At 64.2% G+C, this 20,738-nt stretch overlaps 1 protein-coding gene across 1 annotated transcript in view; it reads right to left on the minus strand.

The window, feature by feature from the left end:
* The window catches only part of HSPG2 (heparan sulfate proteoglycan 2), a 174,307-nt gene that overhangs the window by 59,103 nt on the left and 94,466 nt on the right, over positions 1 to 20,738 (minus strand). The window contains 14 exon segments of the mRNA XM_043531753.1: positions 13 to 165; positions 998 to 1,120; positions 2,283 to 2,342; positions 4,081 to 4,261; positions 5,368 to 5,468; positions 6,401 to 6,511; positions 7,665 to 7,829; positions 9,248 to 9,306; positions 10,901 to 10,987; positions 13,558 to 13,685; positions 14,024 to 14,137; positions 14,256 to 14,486; positions 16,291 to 16,371; positions 17,539 to 17,631. Of these exon segments, the coding sequence (XP_043387688.1) occupies positions 13 to 165; positions 998 to 1,120; positions 2,283 to 2,342; positions 4,081 to 4,261; positions 5,368 to 5,468; positions 6,401 to 6,511; positions 7,665 to 7,829; positions 9,248 to 9,306; positions 10,901 to 10,987; positions 13,558 to 13,685; positions 14,024 to 14,137; positions 14,256 to 14,486; positions 16,291 to 16,371; positions 17,539 to 17,631 (1,687 nt within the window).

Below are 20,738 nucleotides of genomic sequence, written 5' to 3' on the forward strand. Positions count from 1 at the left end.
CAGTGTACGTACCGTGCACTTGCAGGAAGGCCCGGGCCACGTGCTGCCCAGCACTGCTGCGCACACGGCACAGATACTCCGCCTCATCCGAGGGCTCCACAGCGGGGAAGCGCAGGGTCCCTCCCTGGATCACGGCTTTGCGGGACATGATGCCAGCTTGTCCTCCTGCAGTGAGCCAGACCAGGAGAGAGACAGCAGTTAATGCCCCCTCTCTCAGCACCCCAGCCTTGCACAACCTGCCTCACCCCCACCCAGGGCCAGGGGCCCAGAGAGCAGCCGGGCTCACAGTCCGTGGCCGGCCTGGCACAGCACGGCCTGGTCACGCATGCCCCGGGGTTAGGGGCCTGGAGAACAGCCCCTGGCAGCCCATGCTGGGTAGCTGGAGCCTGTCATTGCAACGCAACGGGGTACATGTGCGCATGTCGCCCTCTAGTGGCCAGCCCCAGGCACTACAGCAGCCTGCTGTCTACCCAAAGCTGATGGAGGGACTCCTCCGGCTCAGGTGGGAGGGGCTAGGGCTCCCCATCCCCTGTTCAAACCCCTCTGTCTCCTGCTGACGCAGCCACAGGCCTGGGCAGCAGGTGAACCCCTGCTCAGGGAGGCTAGCCCACAGCCCTACCCCTTCCGCTTAAGGTCCCGCCCCAGCCCTGAGCCCTCCCTCCCAGCCTCCCTGTGGCCGGAGGATCCTCCACCGGCTTCCGGGAGAGGGGGACTGAGGGTGGGGCCTCGGGGCGGAGCCACGGCCTGGGTTACGGGAGGCTTAGCATCTCCTGATATCTGCTGCCCATGGCCACAGGCCACCGTCAATGGGATCTAGTCTAGTGGTTTGCAGAGCGTCTCAGCTGCCTGGTCCCAGCCCTGGGCCTCCGAGTAGCCAGGCGAACATGGAACCCCGGCAGGCAGGAGGTATGGCCGGCACGGGGAAGTGCTGACAGCCCCATCCCCACAGCTCCCGCGGTGCTCCACGCCTGGCCAGAAGCGGGTCTGCTGCACCTACCGATCCACTCTACGGTGGGCGGGGGGCTCCCGGTGGCAATGCAGCGGAATTCAGCCGGCTGGCCTGCCTGGACCGTCAGCTGTGCTGGCTCGATGGTGGCCATGGGCAGGACAGCGGTGGCAGCTGCGGCGAGAAGTACAGCGGGTTAATCACTTTGTACTGTGGCAGGGGCTGCAGGGCGCTCCAGTCTCCTAGACCTGCTGCCTACTCAGGGCACCCCAGGGCTGTATGGGCCCCAGGCCTGGCCTACCTGGGGCATCCCAGCTCTCATCTACAGTAACACTGGCCCCAGAAGACTGAGCAGAGGCCATGTCCTGGCCGAGCGGCCCCTGTTCTGCCCTGGAGAACAGTGTATGGTCCATAATGGACCACAGCCAAGTGGGCAGTTTAGAGCAGGCCCCAGGTTGCTCTAACCAGGACCCAGGGCCAGGACTGAGAATTAGGGACCCAGAGCTGACTCCCTGAGAGTCTCCCTCAAGTGCTGAGTACAGCCGAGAGCCCGGGTCTTGGCACCTGCAGTGACTCGGCTGGGATCCCCCAGTTTGTGACCAAATTGCTGCCCCTGGGGCCAGTGTGGGGAGCAGCTCGTGGGATGTTAAGGAAACAATCCTGAAGACCCCCATGCAGGCAAAGGACAAGGCAGAAGGGGGTCTCTCCCTGGAGCCCAATGCAGGTGGGCCCAGGACAACTAACCCTGTCTGACGTATCACCCACCTGTGCCTTGCGGTGCTGTACCACGGGCCAGTTTTCAGAGAGATGGGTCAGGATGCCACAGAAAGAAGGTGTTGCTCTGAACACCAGGCAGGTCCCAGAGCCCCAAACACCCAACCTGCTCCGACACCTGCCCCTGCTGGCATTTGTTCCATCTCCAGCCCAGCATCAGTCACAGGAGAAGAGGCCACTCAGGGACTGCCCACCGTGACACACAGGAACCCAGTACACATCACTGACCTCTGGTGTCTAACCCCCTCTCCAGCCCTGATTACTGTGGCCAGAGGAACTGGGCTGTCCCAGGCATGGTGTCCTCAGGGCTGGATTAACCTTTTGTGGGCCCCGGCCCCATGCTCCACCCCGAGACCCCAACCCCTGCTCTGATCCGAGGTCCTGTCCCCACTCAGCCTTTTCCCCGAGCCCCCGCCCACCACTCGCACGGGGTGGGTGCAGAGAGGGGCAAACAGCAGCTACGCCGCCCTTCCATGCTGCGGGGGACAGCGAGCCGCATAGGCGCCACCCTGAGCGGAAAGCCTCGGCACAGTGCTGGGCGTGCACAGCCAGGCCAACTTACAGGGTCGGTGGCCTTCCATGACTTCGATGGGTCCATAAAACATCTGAGTCTTAGAAGGGGCTGCAAAGAAATCAGTTTTCAGTTTCAACCCACAGGAACACTGAGCGCTGCGTGTGCGGCTCCATGCGGGGACCTGCCGGAGGGAGCATGGCAGCACCCAGCTCTGGGCCTGTTCCCCGACAACGCAGCGGTTGCTGTCTCAGCTCACAAACCACTGCAGGGCAGCCTGAGGGCACCAGCCAGCAAGTCAGGTTTCTGTGCCCCGGTGTCTTGAATGGCTGCGCCAGGGAAGAGCCCTGGGACAACTGACAGAAGAGGCTGCTCTGTGGTGGGTGGAGGCAGCTGGACCCTGAGCCCATGTGCCGCTGAGAGAGAAGCTGGAGGACTTGACACCAGCCACGTGGCCACAAGAAAGGAAAATGGCCCAAAAAATCTTCCCTTTCTTGGGAAGCGGCTTGGAAAGCAAAGAGCCATGTCCCCGTGCCCGTGAGGGCAGCGGGAACGAGATCACTTCCTCCAGAGATTCCGCAGAAGGAAAGCCCCAGGGACAGCAAGAAAGAGAGGTGCAAAAAAATATTCATTCCACCTCTGCCCCCAACACACTCTACGAAACAGGCTGCTTCTTCTTCCACAGGGCCCTGGATAGAGAAAAAACGAGGCGGTGTTTCTCTACCCCCACCCTTGCCGTGTTCAAGCACCTCCCGAATGTGAATGAATTTAGCTCCTCTTGGATGTAGGGAAGGATCATTTTCCTGATTTTCCCAAAAAGGGAAACCAAGGCACAAAGCTTCCATGACTTGTACAGGGTCACACACACCCTGTGGCGGAATCAGAAAAAGAATGCAGATCTGCTGAGTCCCAGCCAGGTGCCCTAGCTACAAATCATCTTTCCTCGCTGTTCAGCCCTCCTGCAGTGATACTAAAGGGGCAGGTCCAAAATCAGATTGACCCCATAGAGAAACCCATGCTTCCGACCCTGTGTTGCTTGGCCCGGACAGGACATGGCAGGAATTTTACACCTAGCTTCTCTTGCCCCGTATTTCTCTCATCTTGACAAAGAAACTGGCTTTCTTGATTTCTGGTTCCCATGCCGCAGCGGCAAGGGTGCTTAAACCCAAACTGGAGCAGCTTCCCTTTGACCCCCCGACCTCATTTGATTAGGGTTCCACTTTGCTTTCACAACACCTAAGCTGGCCATAAACCCTGACCCTGCTCCTGTCAGAGATTCTGCGGGGTCGGCGGTTCCTGCTGAATGGCACCGCTCTGAATTAATCCACTAGCACGAGAGTTTGAGGAGGAAATCGGGGTTGAGGGGCATTAGCCCAAGTCAGGTGCAACTTTTCAATGGTCATGTCCCCCCATGCAGCTCTCCCCTCCGCCCAGAAGGAAGCTGCCTTTGTAAAGGCCAATGGTGGGCACCGGCCGGTGGGGAACGTCCCCATTAAAAACCCACCCAGTGAAGTCAGCGCCAGCAGATCCCACTGACCCTGGAACCAGAGAAGGACGGAATGGGGACTGACCGTGGGCACCACTCCTGCCAGGGAAAGTGCCACAGGGTGGGGGTGGGGGACCACAGAGCAATGCTAGCACCCCCAGGGCAGAGTGGGGAGCCTGGCTAGCAGAAGGTTACATTTGGTGGCACTGTCCTGGGCAGAAGGTGGCCTCGGGACTCCGGATTGCAGGGGTGGCTCCTGGTAACTGGTGAGCACTGGATGCCAGCAGCCAGGCTCTCACTAACTGCCTCCATCTGACTAACCCAGGCCAGACTCTCCCTGAGGGTGCAATGGGGCGTGCGCACCTTGCACGTGCAGCGTGGCTGTGCCCTCGGCCATGTCCAGCATGTTGGAGCCGGTACAGACGTAGATGCCGGCGTCCTCGGGCTGCACGTTGCGGATGGTGAGGATGCCGTTGAAGTCCATGGCGCGGCGTGGCAGCTTGCCATGGTTCTGGCGCGTCCAGACCAGCGTGTAGGCCGGAGACTGCGGGAGCAGAGGGTACATGGCCATGAGGAGGGCATGAGCCCACCCTCCGCCGCCCCAGGGAGCTGGCGCTAGGTGGGCTCCTTGGGAGGCAACGTGGGGTCGATCCTCACCTAGCCAATAAACCTGCTCCCCTCCCTACACCCCTGCCAGGGCTAGGGCCACTGCAGGGGATGGCAGAGCACAGGAGTGGCACCCAGATACCATGGTGATGGACACGTCACTGAAGAAGGCAGAGGCAGGGAAGGTTGCGTCCCCTAGGCTGCGCTCGGCAGCATCGGGAGGGTGGCTCCCTGCCTGGCTACTCAGGGACTGTCAGACCCCAGGCCCTGGTTAGCGAGTCACTCTGCTCCCTCCTGGGGCGGGACAAAGCGTGGGGCGAGCAGGTGTCAGTCCTCCCGCTGCAGGGAGCCCAGGCTCTGCCCTGCTGGCACCACCTGGGAATTGCGCCCCGGTCAGACTCTCAGCTGGGGTGATTGGACCTCGTTTCACAGACTTCCCTGGCAACGTCCATTTACGCCAGCTGGGAGTAAGGGCTCCAGCGGGTGTGCCATGCTGGCTGCCCATTATCCCAAATGTGGGCACAGCGCTTTGGCTGTGTTACCACCCGGCAGCTGTCAGCCGGCTGGGCACTCTGCTCTAAACTGCATGACTGTCTGCGCTGCCCTCAGAGCGCACGTATGCACCGTGCCCACCCTCAGCTTCACCCCGCTTTAAACAATGACAAGCGCCGTGCGGACCCCGCAGTCACAGGACCGCTAGCCGCTTGCTCGGCTCCCATTGACTTTCCAGCACAAGCTCTCTGGGGCGCCGGCTCTTTGCTAGATGTGCGTGCAGTGCCTGGCACAACCGGCCTGATCCCTGGCCAGGGCCTCGCGGCTCCACTCCAGAAAAAACAGGTGTGTGGCCACTGTGGCCTTGTGTCTGTGCAGGGTCTGGGTGTCCAGGCGGCTGCAGGAGGCGCGTGGGTTCCTTGCCCGGGCCTGTGCTGTGTCTGGAGCAGCAGCCGTGCGGGTGAACAGTGCAGAGTTCGGTTTTCATTTCCCCACCCCCACTCAGCCCATCTCGCTGCCTCCCCCAGCCCCAGGCAGCTGCCCTGCCCACACCTTGCTCTTGGCCGTACAGATGAAGGTGACGTCAGCTCCCGGCTTCACACTCTGGACCCTCTTCTCCTCCACGGTCACTGTGATGGGTTTGCTGGGGGCCTCTGCACCGACGGGGAGACATAAGACTCGTGCCCAGCACACCCTGCAGGCCATGGACAGCAGGACGGCAGCTCCGGGGCCCAGCCACCAGGGGCTAATGGTGCCCCAGGGCCAGGGCCAGGCAGGGCAAGGAGGGCAACAGGGAGCAGCGCTTGGGGTGGGAGGGTTGAGTTCAGGTTTTCTTGTCGGCTCTTCCTCTCTGAGGCCGCCTCATCCCAACCTAGGCCCTTCCCTCCTCCTGGGTCCCAGGCAAATCCTGCCCCCTCTCCGGGCCCCATGCTCTGCCCTCCTCTTTGGCCCTGCCCGCCCCCGGGCCCCGTGGGCCATGCCTGCCCCCAGGCCCTGCCCATCCCCTGTTCCCTGCCCTCCTCCTGGGCCCTGCCCATCCCCTGGGCCCTGCCCACCCCCTGATCCCCATGCAGATCCTGCCCAGCCTCGGGGCCCCAAGCCCTGCCCTCCTCCTGGGTCCTGTCTGCTCCCAGACCCCAGGCCCTGCCCATCCCATGGGCCCTGCCCCGCTGGCCCCCACACAGATCCTGCCCAGCCTCAGGAAGGCCCTATCCATTCCCCTGAGCCCAGGCAGACCCTGCTCCCCCCTGGACTCCAGGCCCTGGACCCCAGACCCTGCCCACCCCCGGGCCTTGCCCATAGGAGCTCATCTTGTTGCCCAGGCATAAGGGGCTGGTGGTGGATGGGGTACGAGGCTCTAACCTCGACCCTGCCCTGGCTGCCTGCGTGGAGCAGTGCCACTTGCTCTGCCTCTATCCCACCGCCGCTGAGGGCAGGGCCACCATGACAACAGCTCTGCCAGGGAAGGAGGGTGTCAGCTCCCAGCCACGGCCCCGCAGAGTGCACAGCCCGGGTGCCAGGCCCACCTGGTCTCAGCAGCGCCCTCCCGCTCCCCCACCCGCAGGCCAAGCCCGGAGCCGCTCACCCGTGACAATGACCTCCGCCCGACTGGCATTGCTGTGCTCCAGGCTGCGGCAGGTGCAGACGTACACACCGGCCTCCGAGGGATGGATGCTGGGGAAGTGGAGCTCTTCACCTAGGGCCGGGCAAAGGACGCGTGAGACCCACACATGGCCCACCACGGGCAGAGCGTGTGCACAGAGGGGCCCTCTGGCAGCCCGGGAGAACATCCCCAGGCCTGGGGAGCTTGCAGGAAGACCCTGTCTCTGCCACCCCGCTGCTTATAGCCACTGGTCACAGCTCCCCAGCCATGGCCCCAGCACCCCAGCTAGGGAGGGCTGGCCTGGGGCCACGTCTGGACGGAGAGCTCTGAGGAACACCGGAGATGCTCAGACTGGTGACTCGGGAGGTGGCACATGCGCCCGGGTCAGCGTAGGCCCCCGTGTGGTGCTAGGTCAGTCCGTGGGGGGTGCTCTCCCCTGCAGATGTGCAGCTGGAGGAGCATTGATCCAAGCTCCTGACCTGCTCAGGCCTCGGGGGGGTGCATTTGCACCAGATTGGGGTGTCCTGATCCAACCGCTCCTGGACTCCCTGTTGTCTCCTCACCTTTGGATAGGCTGAATGACAGAATGGCTGGCGCCAACCAGGTGTGTCCCTGAGTCTGTGGGACCCACGGCTGGACCCCATCCTGCCCTCGGTTCCCTACTGATTCAAACCTTCCACCATTGGTCTGGGCATCTGCCAGCACCAGTACTAATCACAATAAACCTGCCATCAAACCCACTCCCCACAGCCACCAGGATGACCCTGCAGTGGCATGTGGGTACCAGATTCTCCTTCCCCTCCTGTCCTACAGTTTTATAGCATTGTGGTGTGACTGTATAAAGAGCTACCCTGTCGCACCCCAGAGACAGCTGGATCCCAGTGCTAGGTGAGGGATCTCTGTATAAATGGATATATTGCCACACCCCAGAAGCAGCTGCATTTCAGGGCTGGTCTACACTTATAACTTAGGTCGACATAGCTGCAGTGCTCGGGGGTGTGAAAATCCACACCTCTGAGCACTGTAGCTATGCTACCAACCCTGGTAGATGCAGCTAGGTCGACAGATGAACGCCTCCATCAGCCGTCGCTCAGGGAGTTCCCAGAGCAATGGTCAGACCCTTCCAGCTACATGACGGAGCTACGCTGTGCCACCATAGCTCCCACAGTGCAGACACAGCTCAGCGGAGGGGACGTGCCTGGTTCCTAACGTTCATTGTTCTCTCCACACCTGGCCACGCCGTTACCTTGCCGTCGGCTCTGGGCAGTGCTAGGCACAGGGCGCCCATCCTCCCGCGACCAGGAGTAGTAGTAGGGCGGGCTGCCACTGGCCTGGCAGCGCAGAGTCACCTCACCACCCTGCGACACCGTGGTCTTTGACGGGTGGACTCGTACCACGAAAGGGGCTCGGTCTGTGGGCAGAGGAGAGCGGGAGCCGGTCATTCTGGGGATGCTGGGGAGATGCATCAGACCCACGGGGGTGGGGTCAGCAATGGTGCTGCGGGCAGCTGCCCCCCCACATGGGAACTCCCTTGATGTGAGAGCAAAGGGCCCACCCAGGGCTGTGGGGCGAGGGGCCATATCCATCCACGCCCGGCTCTGCACCCACCAACAGGACCCCCCCAGGACTATGGGGCAAGGGGCCGTATCACCCATGCCCTGCTCTACACCCACCAAGGGGGACCCCCTGGGGCTCTGGCGCAAGGGGCCGTATCCACCCGTTCCCTGCTTTGCATCCACCAACGGGGGCCCCCCAGGGCTCTGGGGCGAGGGGCCGTATCCACCTGTGCCCTGAGGGGCTCATCCCTCTACCAGCTCCTGGCCGGATCCCATCTCTCTGCTGACCGTTGCTAGCGGGGCAGAGGCAGGGATGAGGGGCTGGATGCTAGGAAGTCTGGCCCGTGGTCTGGGAGCTGTATCAGCATCAAGCAGTCGCCTGCTCCCCTTGCAGCCACATGAGCCTGGAGTCACAGCCCTCCAGGAGGGGGTGCTCCAAGCGCCCTGTATTCACACTCCCCATATCACTGCGATGCGCCTTGGGAGGAATCATTAAAGTCCCCCTCCAGGCTAATGTCCTCGGGAAGCGTATGCACGAAGCGCACAGGAAGAGTTCACCCAACAACCGGGCGGGGTAACCCTGCTTCTCAGACACAGGACAGGCTGGTGCCTCTGGCCTGTCCCGGGGCTGCTCCTTGTCAGCAATGGGGGTAGGAACAAATCAATCTGCAAACAGCAGCATGGAGCCTCTTTCCTTATGGGACTCCCCGTCCCGGCCTCACCGCTGGAGTAAACTTTCTCCGCGGTGACCCTCAGCAGAGAGCATTTCAAAGGGGGGCTGGACTGTGACAGTGAGCAGCAAAACCACCCCAGCCACCTCTCTCTCACCTGCAGGGCACTCTGACTGCAGGGGAGAGCCGGACCTGAGGACTGCATCAGCCATACTGACGGGAGAGTGGTGCAGGTTTGACCTCCAGCCAAGCCTAGCTTGTTCAGTGGTAGCTGCTAGAAAGGGGTTTATATTTGTGTTTCTTGGACCCATTTCTGACTTTGATGCCTTACACTAGTACTCACCTGAAATCCACCAGGCTGTAGTTAAATAAACTGGCTTGATTTTTAATCTAACCCAGTGCAGCACTGTGTTTAAACTGAGCTGTTGGTAACTCCAGTGAAGGTAGAAAATTGCTGGCTACTGACCCTGGACAGGGTCAAGGGACCTTCAACATCTCAGCTTGCAGGCTACTAGCCCTTGTCCTTCTGCTGGCCCAAAGGCCAGGGCAGTGGGGACCCACTGGGACCCAGCCCTGCCGCCAACGCCTGGCCCAGCACTTACCCACAGGCACACACTTCTGCCCCCGCACGCTGGGGTTCCCCACATAGCCTGGCGCACATCTGTGGGGAGCAGGAGAGACAGGTGAAGGGGGCACTGGTCTCCCAGGGGAGAACGATTATCGGGGGGAAGGGGGAGTTGCACACAAAGCCTAGGGCTGCCAACTTTCTATTGGCACAAAACCGAACACCCTAGCCCCGCCCCTTCCTGAGGCCCACCCCCTGCTCACTACATTCCCCCTCCTTCAGTGGCTCGCTCTCCCCCACCCTCACTCACTTTCACTGGGGCAGCGAGTTGGGGTACGGGAGGGGGTGAGGGCTCTAAATGTAAGTACGAGCTCCAGGATGGGGCCAGAAATGAGGGTTTCAGAATGTGGGGGGGCCTCTGGGCTGGGGCAGGGAGTTGGGGTGCGAGGGGGGGATGAGGGCTCCGGCTGGGGTTGCAGTCTCTGGGGTGGGGCTGGGGATGAGGGGTTTGGAGTGCAAGAGGGAGCTCCAGGCTGAGGCCGAGGGATTTGGGATGTGGTAGGGGGCTGCGGGTTGAGGCAGGGTGTTGGGGTGTAAAAGGGGTGAGGGCTCTGGGATGGGGGTGCTGGCTCTGGGGTAGGGCTGGGGATGAGGGGTTCAGGGTGTGAGAGGGGGCTCTGGGCTGGGGCAGGAGGTTGGGATGTGGGGGAGTGAGGGGTCTGGACTGGGGGTATGGGCTCTGGGGTGGGGGATTTGGTGTGCAGGAGGGGGCTCAGGGCTGGGGCAGGGGGTTGGGGCTCGGGGTTGGGGCGTGGGCTTACCTTGGGTGGCTCCCGGTCAGCGGCACAGCAGGGCTAAGGAAGGCTGCCTGCCTCTCCTGGCTCTGTGCTGGGCCCCAGAAGTGGCCAGCGGGTCTGGCTCCTAGGTGGGGGCGGGGGGCAGGAGGCTCTGCGGCATGTGCTGCTCTCAGCTGCAGGCACTGACACCCCCCCCCAGCCCCAGTGCGGAGCTCGGGGTGGGGGCAGCGTGGAGCACTGTGGCCCACCCCGCCTAGGAGCCGGACCTGCTGGTCGCTTCTGGAAGCAGTGCAGTGCCCCAGGACAGATAGGGACTAGCCAGCCTTAGAGCCGCACTGCCGACCAGACTTTTATCGGTCCGGTTGGCGGTGCTGACCGGAGCCGCCAGGGTCCCTTCTCGACTGGGCGTTCCAGTCGAAAAACGGACACCTTTGGGAACTCCCTAACAAAGCCTTCTGTCCGCTGTGCCTCGGAGCTGCAGGTTGGGCCTGAGGAGCGTGGGGAAGCAGTTATTGCCCCAGTGTACACAGCCCCCGGGGTCCAGGTGCAATGCGGCCAGACTCCATGGGCTGAGCCCCGACCCATGGCAGCTGGGAGTCCAGGGGACAATAGAGTTGTCACCTTTCTAAGGGCTGGAAAGGAGACCCGGAGGCCCTGTCCCGCCTCTTCCTTTGAGGTCCTGCCCCCTACTCTGCCTCTTCCCCAAAGCCCCACCCCTTCTCCATGTCCTCCCCCAAGTACCCTTCTGCTCCACCTCTTCCCCCAAGGCCCTGCCCCTGCTCTGCCTCTTCCCCACTCATCCCAGATTTTAAAACATGGACAATGCAGGGGGACTTGTCAAATGGCACCAGGACACACAAGCCAAAACCCAGACTGCCGGGGGAAAGACTTACTGCTCGCAGTACTGGCCGGTGTAGCCGGGATCGCAGGCCGAGCAGCGATAGCCGCCCGCCCCCAGGCTCTCACACGTCCGCGAGAACCTGCAGGGAGAGAGCGAATTGAGCACCCGGCCAGGAACAGCGCCCCCCACCCACCCAGTGAACAGCGCCCCCTGCCTCCGCAACCCCGGAACCACGGCAGGAACAGAACCCCACCCCTGCTCAGCCATCCCGGGAACAGCGCCCCCTGCCGCCGCCACCCCGGAACCACGGCAGGAACAGAACCCCACCCCTGCTCAGCCATCCCGGGAACAGCGCCCCCTGCCTCCGCCACCCCGGAACCACGGCAGGAACAGAACCCCACCCCTGCTCAGCCATCCCGGGAACAGCGCCCCCTGCCTCTGCCACCCCGGAACCACGGCAGGAACAGAACCCCACCCCTGCTCAGCCATCCAGGGAACAGCGCACCTGCCTCTGCCACCCCGGAACCACGGCAGGAACAGAACCCCACCCCGGCTCAGCCATCCCGGGAACAGCGCCCCCTGCCTCCACCACCCCGGAACCACGGCAGGAACAGAACCCCACCCCTGCTCAGCCATCCCGGGAACAGCGCCCCCTGCCTCCGCCACCCCGGAACCACTGCAGGAACAGAACCCCACCCTGGCTCAGCCATCCCGGGAACAGCGCCCCCTGCCTCTGCCACCCTGGAACCACGGCAGGAACAGAACCCCACCCTGGCTCAGCCATCCCGGGAACAGCGCCCCCTGCCTCCGCCACCCCGGAACCACGGCAGGAACAGAACCCCACCCTGGCTCAGCCATCCCGGGAACAGCGCCCCCTGCCTCTGCCACCCTGGAACCACGGCAGGAACAGAACCCCACCCCGGCTCAGCCATCCCGGGAACAGCGCCCCCTGCCTCCGCCACCCCGGAACCACGGCAGGAACAGAACCCCACCCCTGCTCAGCCATCCCGGGCACATCGTCCCCTGCCTCCGCCACCCCGAAACCACGGCAGGAACAGAACCCCACCCCGGCTCAGCCATCCCGGGAACAGCGCCCCCTGCCTCCGCCACCCCGGAACCACGGCAGGAACAGAACCCCACCCTGGCTCAGCCATCCCGGGCACATCGTCCCCTGCCTCTGCCACCCTGGAACCACGGCAGGAACAGAACCCCACCCCGGCTCAGCCATCCCGGGAACAGCGCCCCCTGCCTCCGCCACCCCGGAACCACGGCAGGAACAGAACCCCACCCCGGCTCAGCCATCCCGGGAACAGCGCCCCCTGCCGCCGCCACCCCAGAACCACGGCAGGAACAGAACCCCACCCTGGCTCAGCCATCCCGGGAACAGCGCCCCCTGCCTCTGCCACCCCGGAACCACGGCAGGAACAGAACCCCACCCCGGCTCAGCCATCCCGGGAACAGCGCCCCCTGCCTCCGCCACCCCAGAACCACGGCAGGAACAGAACCCCACCCCGGCTCAGCCATCCCGGGCACATCGTCCCCTGCCTCCGCCACCCCGGAACCACGGCAGGAACAGAACCCCACCCCGGCTCAGCCATCCCGGGAACAGCGCCCCCTGCCGCCGCCACCCCAGAACCACGGCAGGAACAGAACCCCACCCTGGCTCAGCCATCCCGGGAACAGCGCCCCCTGCCTCCGCCACCCCAGAACCACGGCAGGAACAGAACCCCACCCCGGCTCAGGCATCCCGGGCACATCGTCCCCTGCCTCCGCCACCCCGGAACCACTGCAGGAACAGAACCCCACCCCTGCTCAGCCATCCCGGGAACAGCGCCCCCGGCCGCCACCACCCCGGAACCACGGCAGGAACAGAACCCCACCCCGGCTCAGCCATCCAGGGAACAGCGTCCCCTGCCGCCGCCACCCCGGAACCACGGCAGGAACAGAACCCCACCCCGGCTCAGCCATCCCGGGAACAGCGCCCCCTGCCTCCGCCACCCCGGAACCACGGCAGGAACAGAACCCCACCCCTGCTCAGCCACCCCGGGAACAGCACCCCCTGCCGCCACCACCCCGGAACCATGGCAAGAACAGAACCCCACCCCGGCTCAGCCATCCCGGGAACAGCGCCCCCTGCCTCCGCCACCCCGAAACCACAGCAGGAACAGAAGCCCACCCCTGCTCAGCCATCCCGGGAACCAGTGCAGGAACAACAGCTCACTCCCACTCAGCTGCCTCGGAAACAGCATCCGCTGCCCCCACTCAGCTGCCCCAGGAACAGAGCCCTCTGCCCCCATTCAGCCGCTCCGGGAACAGTGCCTCCTGCCCCCTGCCCTGCTGCCCCAGGAAGAGCGGTCCTGTCCCCGATGTATACCCCCCGAGTTATTAGACACTCAAGGTTGAGCAAACCACAGAGCCCTCAGGATCACCCCCAAGGCAGGTTCTTGGGGGACCTGCCAGGAAACACTGGCTGGCAGCAGCGGTGGGGCTGGTGCTGAGATGCCGACTGACCCTGGCTGGCAATAGGGTGGCCAGAACTTGGGGCCTCCTCCATAAATCCTCACTCCACCTCCACCTCCACCCCGAGGTTAACACTCAGAGATGGAGATGCCACGTGGGAGGTGGTGAGCTCAGTCATGTTAACCCCATGTGTGCCATGGGTTGCTACACTCTAACCCCCAACCCCACCCGCTGGTGTCAGCTACTCACTGGTTCTCAGGTTCGGAGAGCGGGCAGGCGCAAGGCTGGCAGTCCTCGGGGGTCCCGGCGGTGGCGTCGCCGTAGTAGCCAGGGGCACACTGCTCGCAGAACTCCCCGGCCGCGTTGTGTAAGCAGTTCTGGGGAGAGGAACGGAGCTCACACACCCAGCCGGTGAGGGAGGAGGGACTGCAGAGAGGGGCTTGCCCTGGGGCAGAGTCCTCCTCCAGGGTGGGGCAGGAGGCAGGGTGTAGATGGGGTCCCTTGCCGAGTCACAGAGTGTGGGCCCAGGAAGCCAGGGGCTCTGGCCCAGCGCAAGCAGGTTCAGGGGGACCAGAGAGAGTCTCAGCCCTTCTCTCAGCCCACGTTGGGGCATCCACCTGGCCTGGGGCAGTGGCGAGGGGGACTCCAGAAGACATAGGAGTGTCTGGTTCAGCGAGGCAGGGTGGAAAGGCTGCTCCAGCCGGTGGTCACTCACCGAGCAGGCCCCCGTCTCCGGGTGACAGGAGTCCGAGTGGCCATTGCACTCACACAGCTCGCAGTGCCCCAGGTACAGGCCACCCCCGGTGCGAGTGTAGCCAGCAGCACAGTCCTGCAGGGAAAAGACACAGCGTCACCCTGCAATACAACCGGCCGGGGCCTCGCCCCCAGAGGGGCACAGCTGCCAGGCCCCAAGCCAAGGGATGTGGGTCAGCAAGGGGCCACCTCACCTGGCAGGAGAGGCCCCGGTACCCAGGCGGGCAGCGGCACTCCTCCACCTCCAGCGCCCGCGGCAGGCTGCTGTAGGTGGGCACAGCGGTCTCCATGCTGACGCCAGCAATGCTGGCCGACACCATGTCGGTGGAATAGGTGGCACGGATGAGGATCTCGTCCAGATCGGCCAGCGCCATCATCAGGTGCTCCCGGGTGGCATGCTGCCCGTCGGGACGCTTCCAGTATTGCTGTGGGGGAGAGGGGCAGAGTCACGCCTGGCTGGAAGCCCACCGAGCTCTGAGGCGAGGGCAGCGGGGCCGGCCAGCAGGGAAGCCCATGTGCTCGCACCCTGGACCTTGGCTCAGCCAGGCTGCCCTGGATTCATGCAGCAGGGGCTGGAGGGGGCTCTGGGGCGGTGACTCCGCCATGGCACGAATGGGGACTAAACCCAGCTCAGACGAGAGCCCAACCCCGTGGAGCCAGAGGGCAGCCCAGCCCCTCGGGACATGCCCCCTCCTGGCACAGGTGGGTGAGTTGGCTTGACATGGGGGCTCCAGTGGCTTCAGTTCAGGGGAGGCCAGGAGCCCCACTGCACCTTCCCCAGGCCCTTGGGGGAGCTCAGACTGGAGAGGAGGGGTGTACTGGGAGAGGGGGCAGGGGGACCATGTCGGGAGGCGGGGGTGTAAGATGGTGGTATGTTCCAGTGGGGCAAGCTCAAGGGTGGTATGGTGCTAGTGAGGAGAAGATGGGGGTGGGGGCAAGGCAAGGGTGGGGGTGAGAACGAGGTGGGGGCAGGGGCAGTACAATGCCGGAGAGGCAGGGTGGAGGTGGAGATGAGGCAGGGGTGGCCCATGCTGGTGAGGCGGGGGAGAGGGCAAGGAAGGGCTGAGCAGGGGTGGGCAGAGGTGGGGGAAGGGGCGGAGGCAAAGTGGGGGCGGAGGTGAGGCAGGAGTGGGGACAAGGTGGGGGTGGGGTGAAGGCTGAGGTGGGGCCGAGGCAGGTGCTGAGTGGGGGTGGTAGCATGCCAGCGAGGTGAGGGCAGGGGCAGTAGTACCTTGCCAGCCAGGCGGGGCTGGAGGGGGGAGGAGGAAGTACCATGTTGGAGGGGGTGGGGCGGGGGTGGTACCACACCCATGAGGTGGGGGCTGGGTGGGGGTGGATGGGGATGGTACGATGCCGGTGAAGCGGGGGCAGGACAGGGGCGGTACCACCCTGGCAAGGTGGGAGTGGGTGCAGTACCTGGCAAGGTAGGTACCCTGGCGGGGGGTTGGGGGTGTGCCGCGGGGGCGAGGCGGGGCCGGGGAGGGGGCCGGGGAGGGGGCCGGGGCGGTACCGCGCAGGCAAGGCGGGGCCGGGAGGGGGCCAGGGAGGGGGCTGGGGCGGTACCGCGCGGGCGAGGCGGGGCCGGGGAGGGGGCCGGGGCGGTACCGCGCGGGCGAGGCTGGGCCGGGAGGGGGCCGGGGAGGGGGCCGGGGCGGTACCGCGCAGGCCAGGCGGGGCCGGGAGGGGGCCAGGGAGGGGGCCGGGGCGGTACCGCGGGGGCGAGGCGGGGCCGGGGAGGGGGCCGGGGCGGTACCGCGCGGGCGAGGCTGGGCCGGGAGGGGGCCGGGGCGGTACCGCGGGGGCGAGGCGGGGCCGGGGAGGGGGCTGGGGTGGTACCGTGCGGGCGAGGCGGGGCCGGGGAGGGGGCCGGGGCGGTACCGCGGGGGCGAGGCGAGGCCGGGGAGGGGGCCGGGGCGGTACCGCGCGGGCGAGGCTGGGCCGGGAGGGGGCCGGGGCGGTACCGCGGGGGCGAGGCGGGGCCGGGGAGGGGGCTGGGGTGGTACCGTGCGGGCGAGGCGGGGCCGGGGAGGGGGCCGGGGCGGTACCGCGGGGGCGAGGCGGGGCCGGGGAGGGGGCCGGGGCGGTACCGCGGGGGCGAGGCGGGGCCGGGGAGGGGGCCGGGGCGGTACCGCGCGGGCGAGGCTGGGCCGGGAGGGGGCCGGGGCGGTACCGCGCCGGGGAGGGGGCCGGGAGGGGGCCGGGGCGGTACCCTGTGAGCCTTGCTCTCACCTCCCGGAGGACGATCTCGAAGCTCTGTCGGTCACGCGGCAGCAGCTCAGGCTGGTAGGCCACCAGCGTGATGTCGTTGCCCTGCACAGACAGCAAGGGGAAGCGGCTGGTCAGACGCCGGGCTCGGCTCTGCACACCCTCATCCAGGTTGGCATGGCGCCCCCTGCACACGCCATGCCAGTCCGTCCTGGACGTGTTCTGACCCTCTCCCTCCATCAGATGCCACCTGCCTTCCACTCACCTACAGGGCCCTTGTGCTGTGAGCACTCCCCCCAGCCCCTGGCAGGTGCTGGCCTCTTCTCGCCCAACCTGCTTGGACACCCCCCCCATGTAGCCCCCTCCCTGCGGGGGGAGATTTCAAGGGCCCGTCTCTGTGCCACGGGCACGGCTGCCCCTCTCTAAAGCACTCACCTTAGAGTAGTTTCATCTAACCCACCTTTCCCTCGTTTGCTTATGAGCCTGTCATGTGGGACTGTGCCAGATCCCTTTGTGAAATAGAGACATGCCACACCTACAGCTTCTCCCATCCACTAGGCCAGTGCCCATCAGAGAAGGAAATTAGACGCTTTGCCATGATTTGTTCTTGACAGGTCCATGCTGGCTGCTCCTTATCGCCTTGCTGTCCTCGAGGTGCTTACAGATTGATTTTGAATCATTTGTTTCAGTATCTCTCCGGGTATTGAAGTTAGGCTTTCTGGGCTGTAATTGCCAGGTCCTTTCTGTTCCCCTTTTCAAAGGTGGGTACGAGGCTGCGCATCTCCAGTCCTCTGAGACCTCCCCGTCCTCGGGGAGTTCTCCAAGATAGTCACTAATGGTTCCCAGCTGGCTTCAGCTAGTTCCCTATGTGCCCGAGGGTGCACTTCACCAGGCCTGCTCACTTCAATACACCGAACCCATCAAACTCCTTACCCTGACCTTTCCCTGTTCTGGCTTGTGTTCCCTGCCCTCCATCCCAGCCTCCCTTCTCCCAGCTCTCTGCATGCCCCTCGATCCCAGCCCCCTGCTATTCCAGCCCTGGCCCCAGACACCCTGTCACCCAGACAACCCCCTTCCCATCCCGGAGAGCCCTGGTGCCCCACAGGCCCCCCACTGTCCTGTCCCAGCCAGGCTCCCATCCCATCCTGGACAGCCCCCTTGCCCCCAACCCCTGCCCAGGCAGCCCCCTTCCCATTCCAGAGAGCCCTGGTGCCCCACAGGCCCCCCACTGTCCTGTTCCAGGCACCCCCCCATCCCAGGCAGCCCCCTTACCGTGATCTGCACGTCGGCATCAGGCAGCGGGGCACTCCTCCCCCCCGAGTTGTAGGAGAGGGTGTAGCGCAGCCGCCCACCATAGGAGCCGACCTGAGAAAGCAAGGAACAACGTAGGCTGAGCACCTCAGCTCTGGCTCTGTGGCACCCTGGCCTGGCCAAGGGTCCCTCAAGTGAGTCTGCCCCGGGGCTGGTTTGGTCAGTCCATGAGGGGGGCACTAGGGGCGGGGACAGGGCAGGGGGAAGGATCAAAAACCTGCCCGATAGCGATCGACCCAGGGAGCTCCATCTCCTTAGCCTGACAAAGAGATGGCTCAGAGGGCCTTGACCCCAGTCTGTAAAGACCTGTGTGGGGAACAAAGATTTACTAACGGGCCCATCAGTCCAGCAGCGACGGGTTGAACCACGGGCACAGGGAGTGCATGTGTGAGGGTAATTAACCCTCAGAACCATTTCCCAGTGGATTCTCCAGCTCTGACCATCTGAAATCCAGCCTGGCTGTTTCTCTAACAGACCTGCTCTAGGAATTCCTGTGGGGCAGGTCTTTGGCCTGTGCTATCCAGGGGGTCAGGAGAGATCATGGGTTCCCAAACTGTGGGATGCACCCAAAGGTGGGCCAGGACACAGTCCCGGGTGCTCCACTGACGCATCATGGACAGAGCTTGGGGGGCACTGCCCCCCCAAAATGTATATGTTGATTGCGGGGGGCACAATTTAAAGGTTCAGCTGCCCCCCAAACAGCTCGAGTCACACCCTCCCCAGCAGGTCCTCGCTCACACACAGGGCACCCAGTGCCACCATGTCTGACTGGGAAGTGGACAGCAACGAGGAGTCGTGCGCCTGGAGCTGGCTGCTAACCCCCTACCACTGGCAGAGTGGTGCCCAGCGATGGCCCTGCCCAGGGCCGGAGGGGCACAGTGCCTCTGGCAGGTGGCAGAGAGAGAAGTGGAGCTGCTAAGTAGAGGGTGAGGAGAAGGGGCTGGCCCTGAGAGGTGGCAGCTCCCAGGGCGGCTAGAAGAGGCTGGAGGGTTCCCAGCCATTCCCGCCCCAAGCAACTGCACCCCGCAATCCAAGGCAGCCAGGCCCCCTGGAGTCTCGGCCCCACAGGGACTGGGGCTTGGCAGTGCTGCTCCGTTTCCACCTTGACGAGACATGACTGGGACCATCACAGTAACAGGCACATGGTTTATACACAGGGTTGGAGTTCATAAGTCTAAAATCATTCAGGTGACTATTTTTCCTCCCAAAGTGCTAACGGTGGCTGCAGCGCCAAATGCTGCTGCATGGGGGGGCCTGAGGGCAGAGCTTGGAACTCCCTGGGCTAGATGATCACAACGGTCCCTCCTGGCCTCCGAGTCGATGAAATGAAGGGGACTTCTTGGAGATCTACAGCTCTGGAGAGTGCGACGCTCGTCCTTGGAGCCCTCAAGGCAAAGCCCAGTGCCCCCAAAGCCCCTCGCTCCCCAGAGGAGGCCAGGCCCTTCCCTAGGACTACAGGCTCCGGCAGGCAGGGCCTGTGCAGAACAGACCCAGCGAAGGCACAGAACCCGGGTGGGGAACAGCACCGGGTATCAAGGCAGGGGGCTCCCCAGGGCCACTTTGCCATGGGCATCGGAGCAGGCTGCAACAGGAACTCTGCTCAGCCACACAACCCAGCGCTCGAGGACAAGAGATTAGCCGAACCCCAGATCCCAGCACCCCCATTCTGGACCTAGATCAAAGTGGCAGCTGCCAGCAGTGCTTCCCCTCCCCAGAAGTTACCTTGTCCCCTAGGAAGGCGCCGGGAAGCTGCCAGTAGAAAACACTTTCAGGAAGCAGAGAGAAACCCTTGTAGATGAGAGAATACTGGGAGAGGAGAGAGATGGGCACATGGCACCACGTCACAGAGGGGGCACAGCTGAGTGTCCCCACCTGGCTGGCTGCAGGAGAGCAGAGGGGGAGCCACACAAAGCACGGGCATGGCACTGAAACTCCTGTGCCACAGGGAAATGGCACCACAAGCCATGCCCCCGCGCGAAGGGCCACGGGCGAGACAGGAGCGTTGTGCCAGTTCCGAGGTGTCCTGGGGGTGACAGCCCTCACTCCTGCTCTGCATCACTCATTCTAATCCATGCCCAGGCTGCGAGGCAGTGGTGCCCATGGGCAGGGGCACAACCTTTGCATTGCAGCCCTGCCGACGCCCTTCCATCCCACCTGCAGTGCCCACTGCTGGCTTCCCGAGTGCAGGCTAACAATGGGGGAGAAGGGGCCACTAGGGCCTAGGACGAGACCCAGTGGAGTTATCACACTTGTGAGCCAAGCTAAGATTGTACCCAAGGCTCCAGTTGTGCCAGGCTGGAGCACATCCATGCCCCTGCTTCCTGCGCCTGTCATGAAGTGGTACCTTGAGGCACGGCAGGAGAGCTGGAGCCAGCAGTGGCCTGTTGCAAGGGGCTGTTTTCCCAGATGGGTGGAATTTCCTGTTCATCAGGAAAGAATATGGCCTGGTTGGGCTGCAGGCCGGAGCGATGCTCAGCTGCGGGCACTGGCAGCCTCACAGCACGAGACATGCTGGCAGCCTGCGCGGGAGAGCTCCTGTTGGTCACTGTGGGGGCAAGGTGACCCTGGAGGAAATGCTGGAGGGCTGGAGAGAGGCTGAAGTCCCCCCAGGGGTCCCCCGGGAGAGGGCCAGGGGAAGGGGCCCATCCCCTCCTAGAGCAGGATAACTAGGGGAACACAGACCGGAAACCCTGTCCCCCACTGTCTGTCTGCAGTCGGCCAGTGGGGAGCAGCACGGAGACTCGTTAGGGACGGTTGCAGCCACCCACACACGCACAGGCAAATGCAGGCAGAGTTAAAGGACTTCAACAGCAAACCACACAATTCCTGACGGCACCTCCACCTCCCCAAGCCAGGCAGGCTCCGTCGTCCCCAAGCGGGACAGATTCCCAGGGCACGACAATGGGCAGGAAGGCGCATGCACAGGGTGGGTCAACGGGGTGCAAGTGCTGGGCTTTCACCATCTACATCAGCTCTGAATCCAGATCTCAGGCTCCACAGCCGTGGTGCTCCAGCCCAGGCCTGGGCATGCTAGTATGCAAGGTCCCTGCTTAGCTGGGAAGGGCTGGCCAATGGATACCAGGGGAGCTGCCATGCCGTAGTACCCAGGCAAACGAAGCCAGAATCTGCTCTCGTTCCCAAGTGCTTTCACCCCAGCAGAG

The sequence above is a fragment of the Chelonia mydas genome, chromosome 18 (assembly GCF_015237465.2).
Source record: "Chelonia mydas isolate rCheMyd1 chromosome 18, rCheMyd1.pri.v2, whole genome shotgun sequence".
Lineage (NCBI taxonomy): Eukaryota > Metazoa > Chordata > Testudines > Cheloniidae > Chelonia > Chelonia mydas.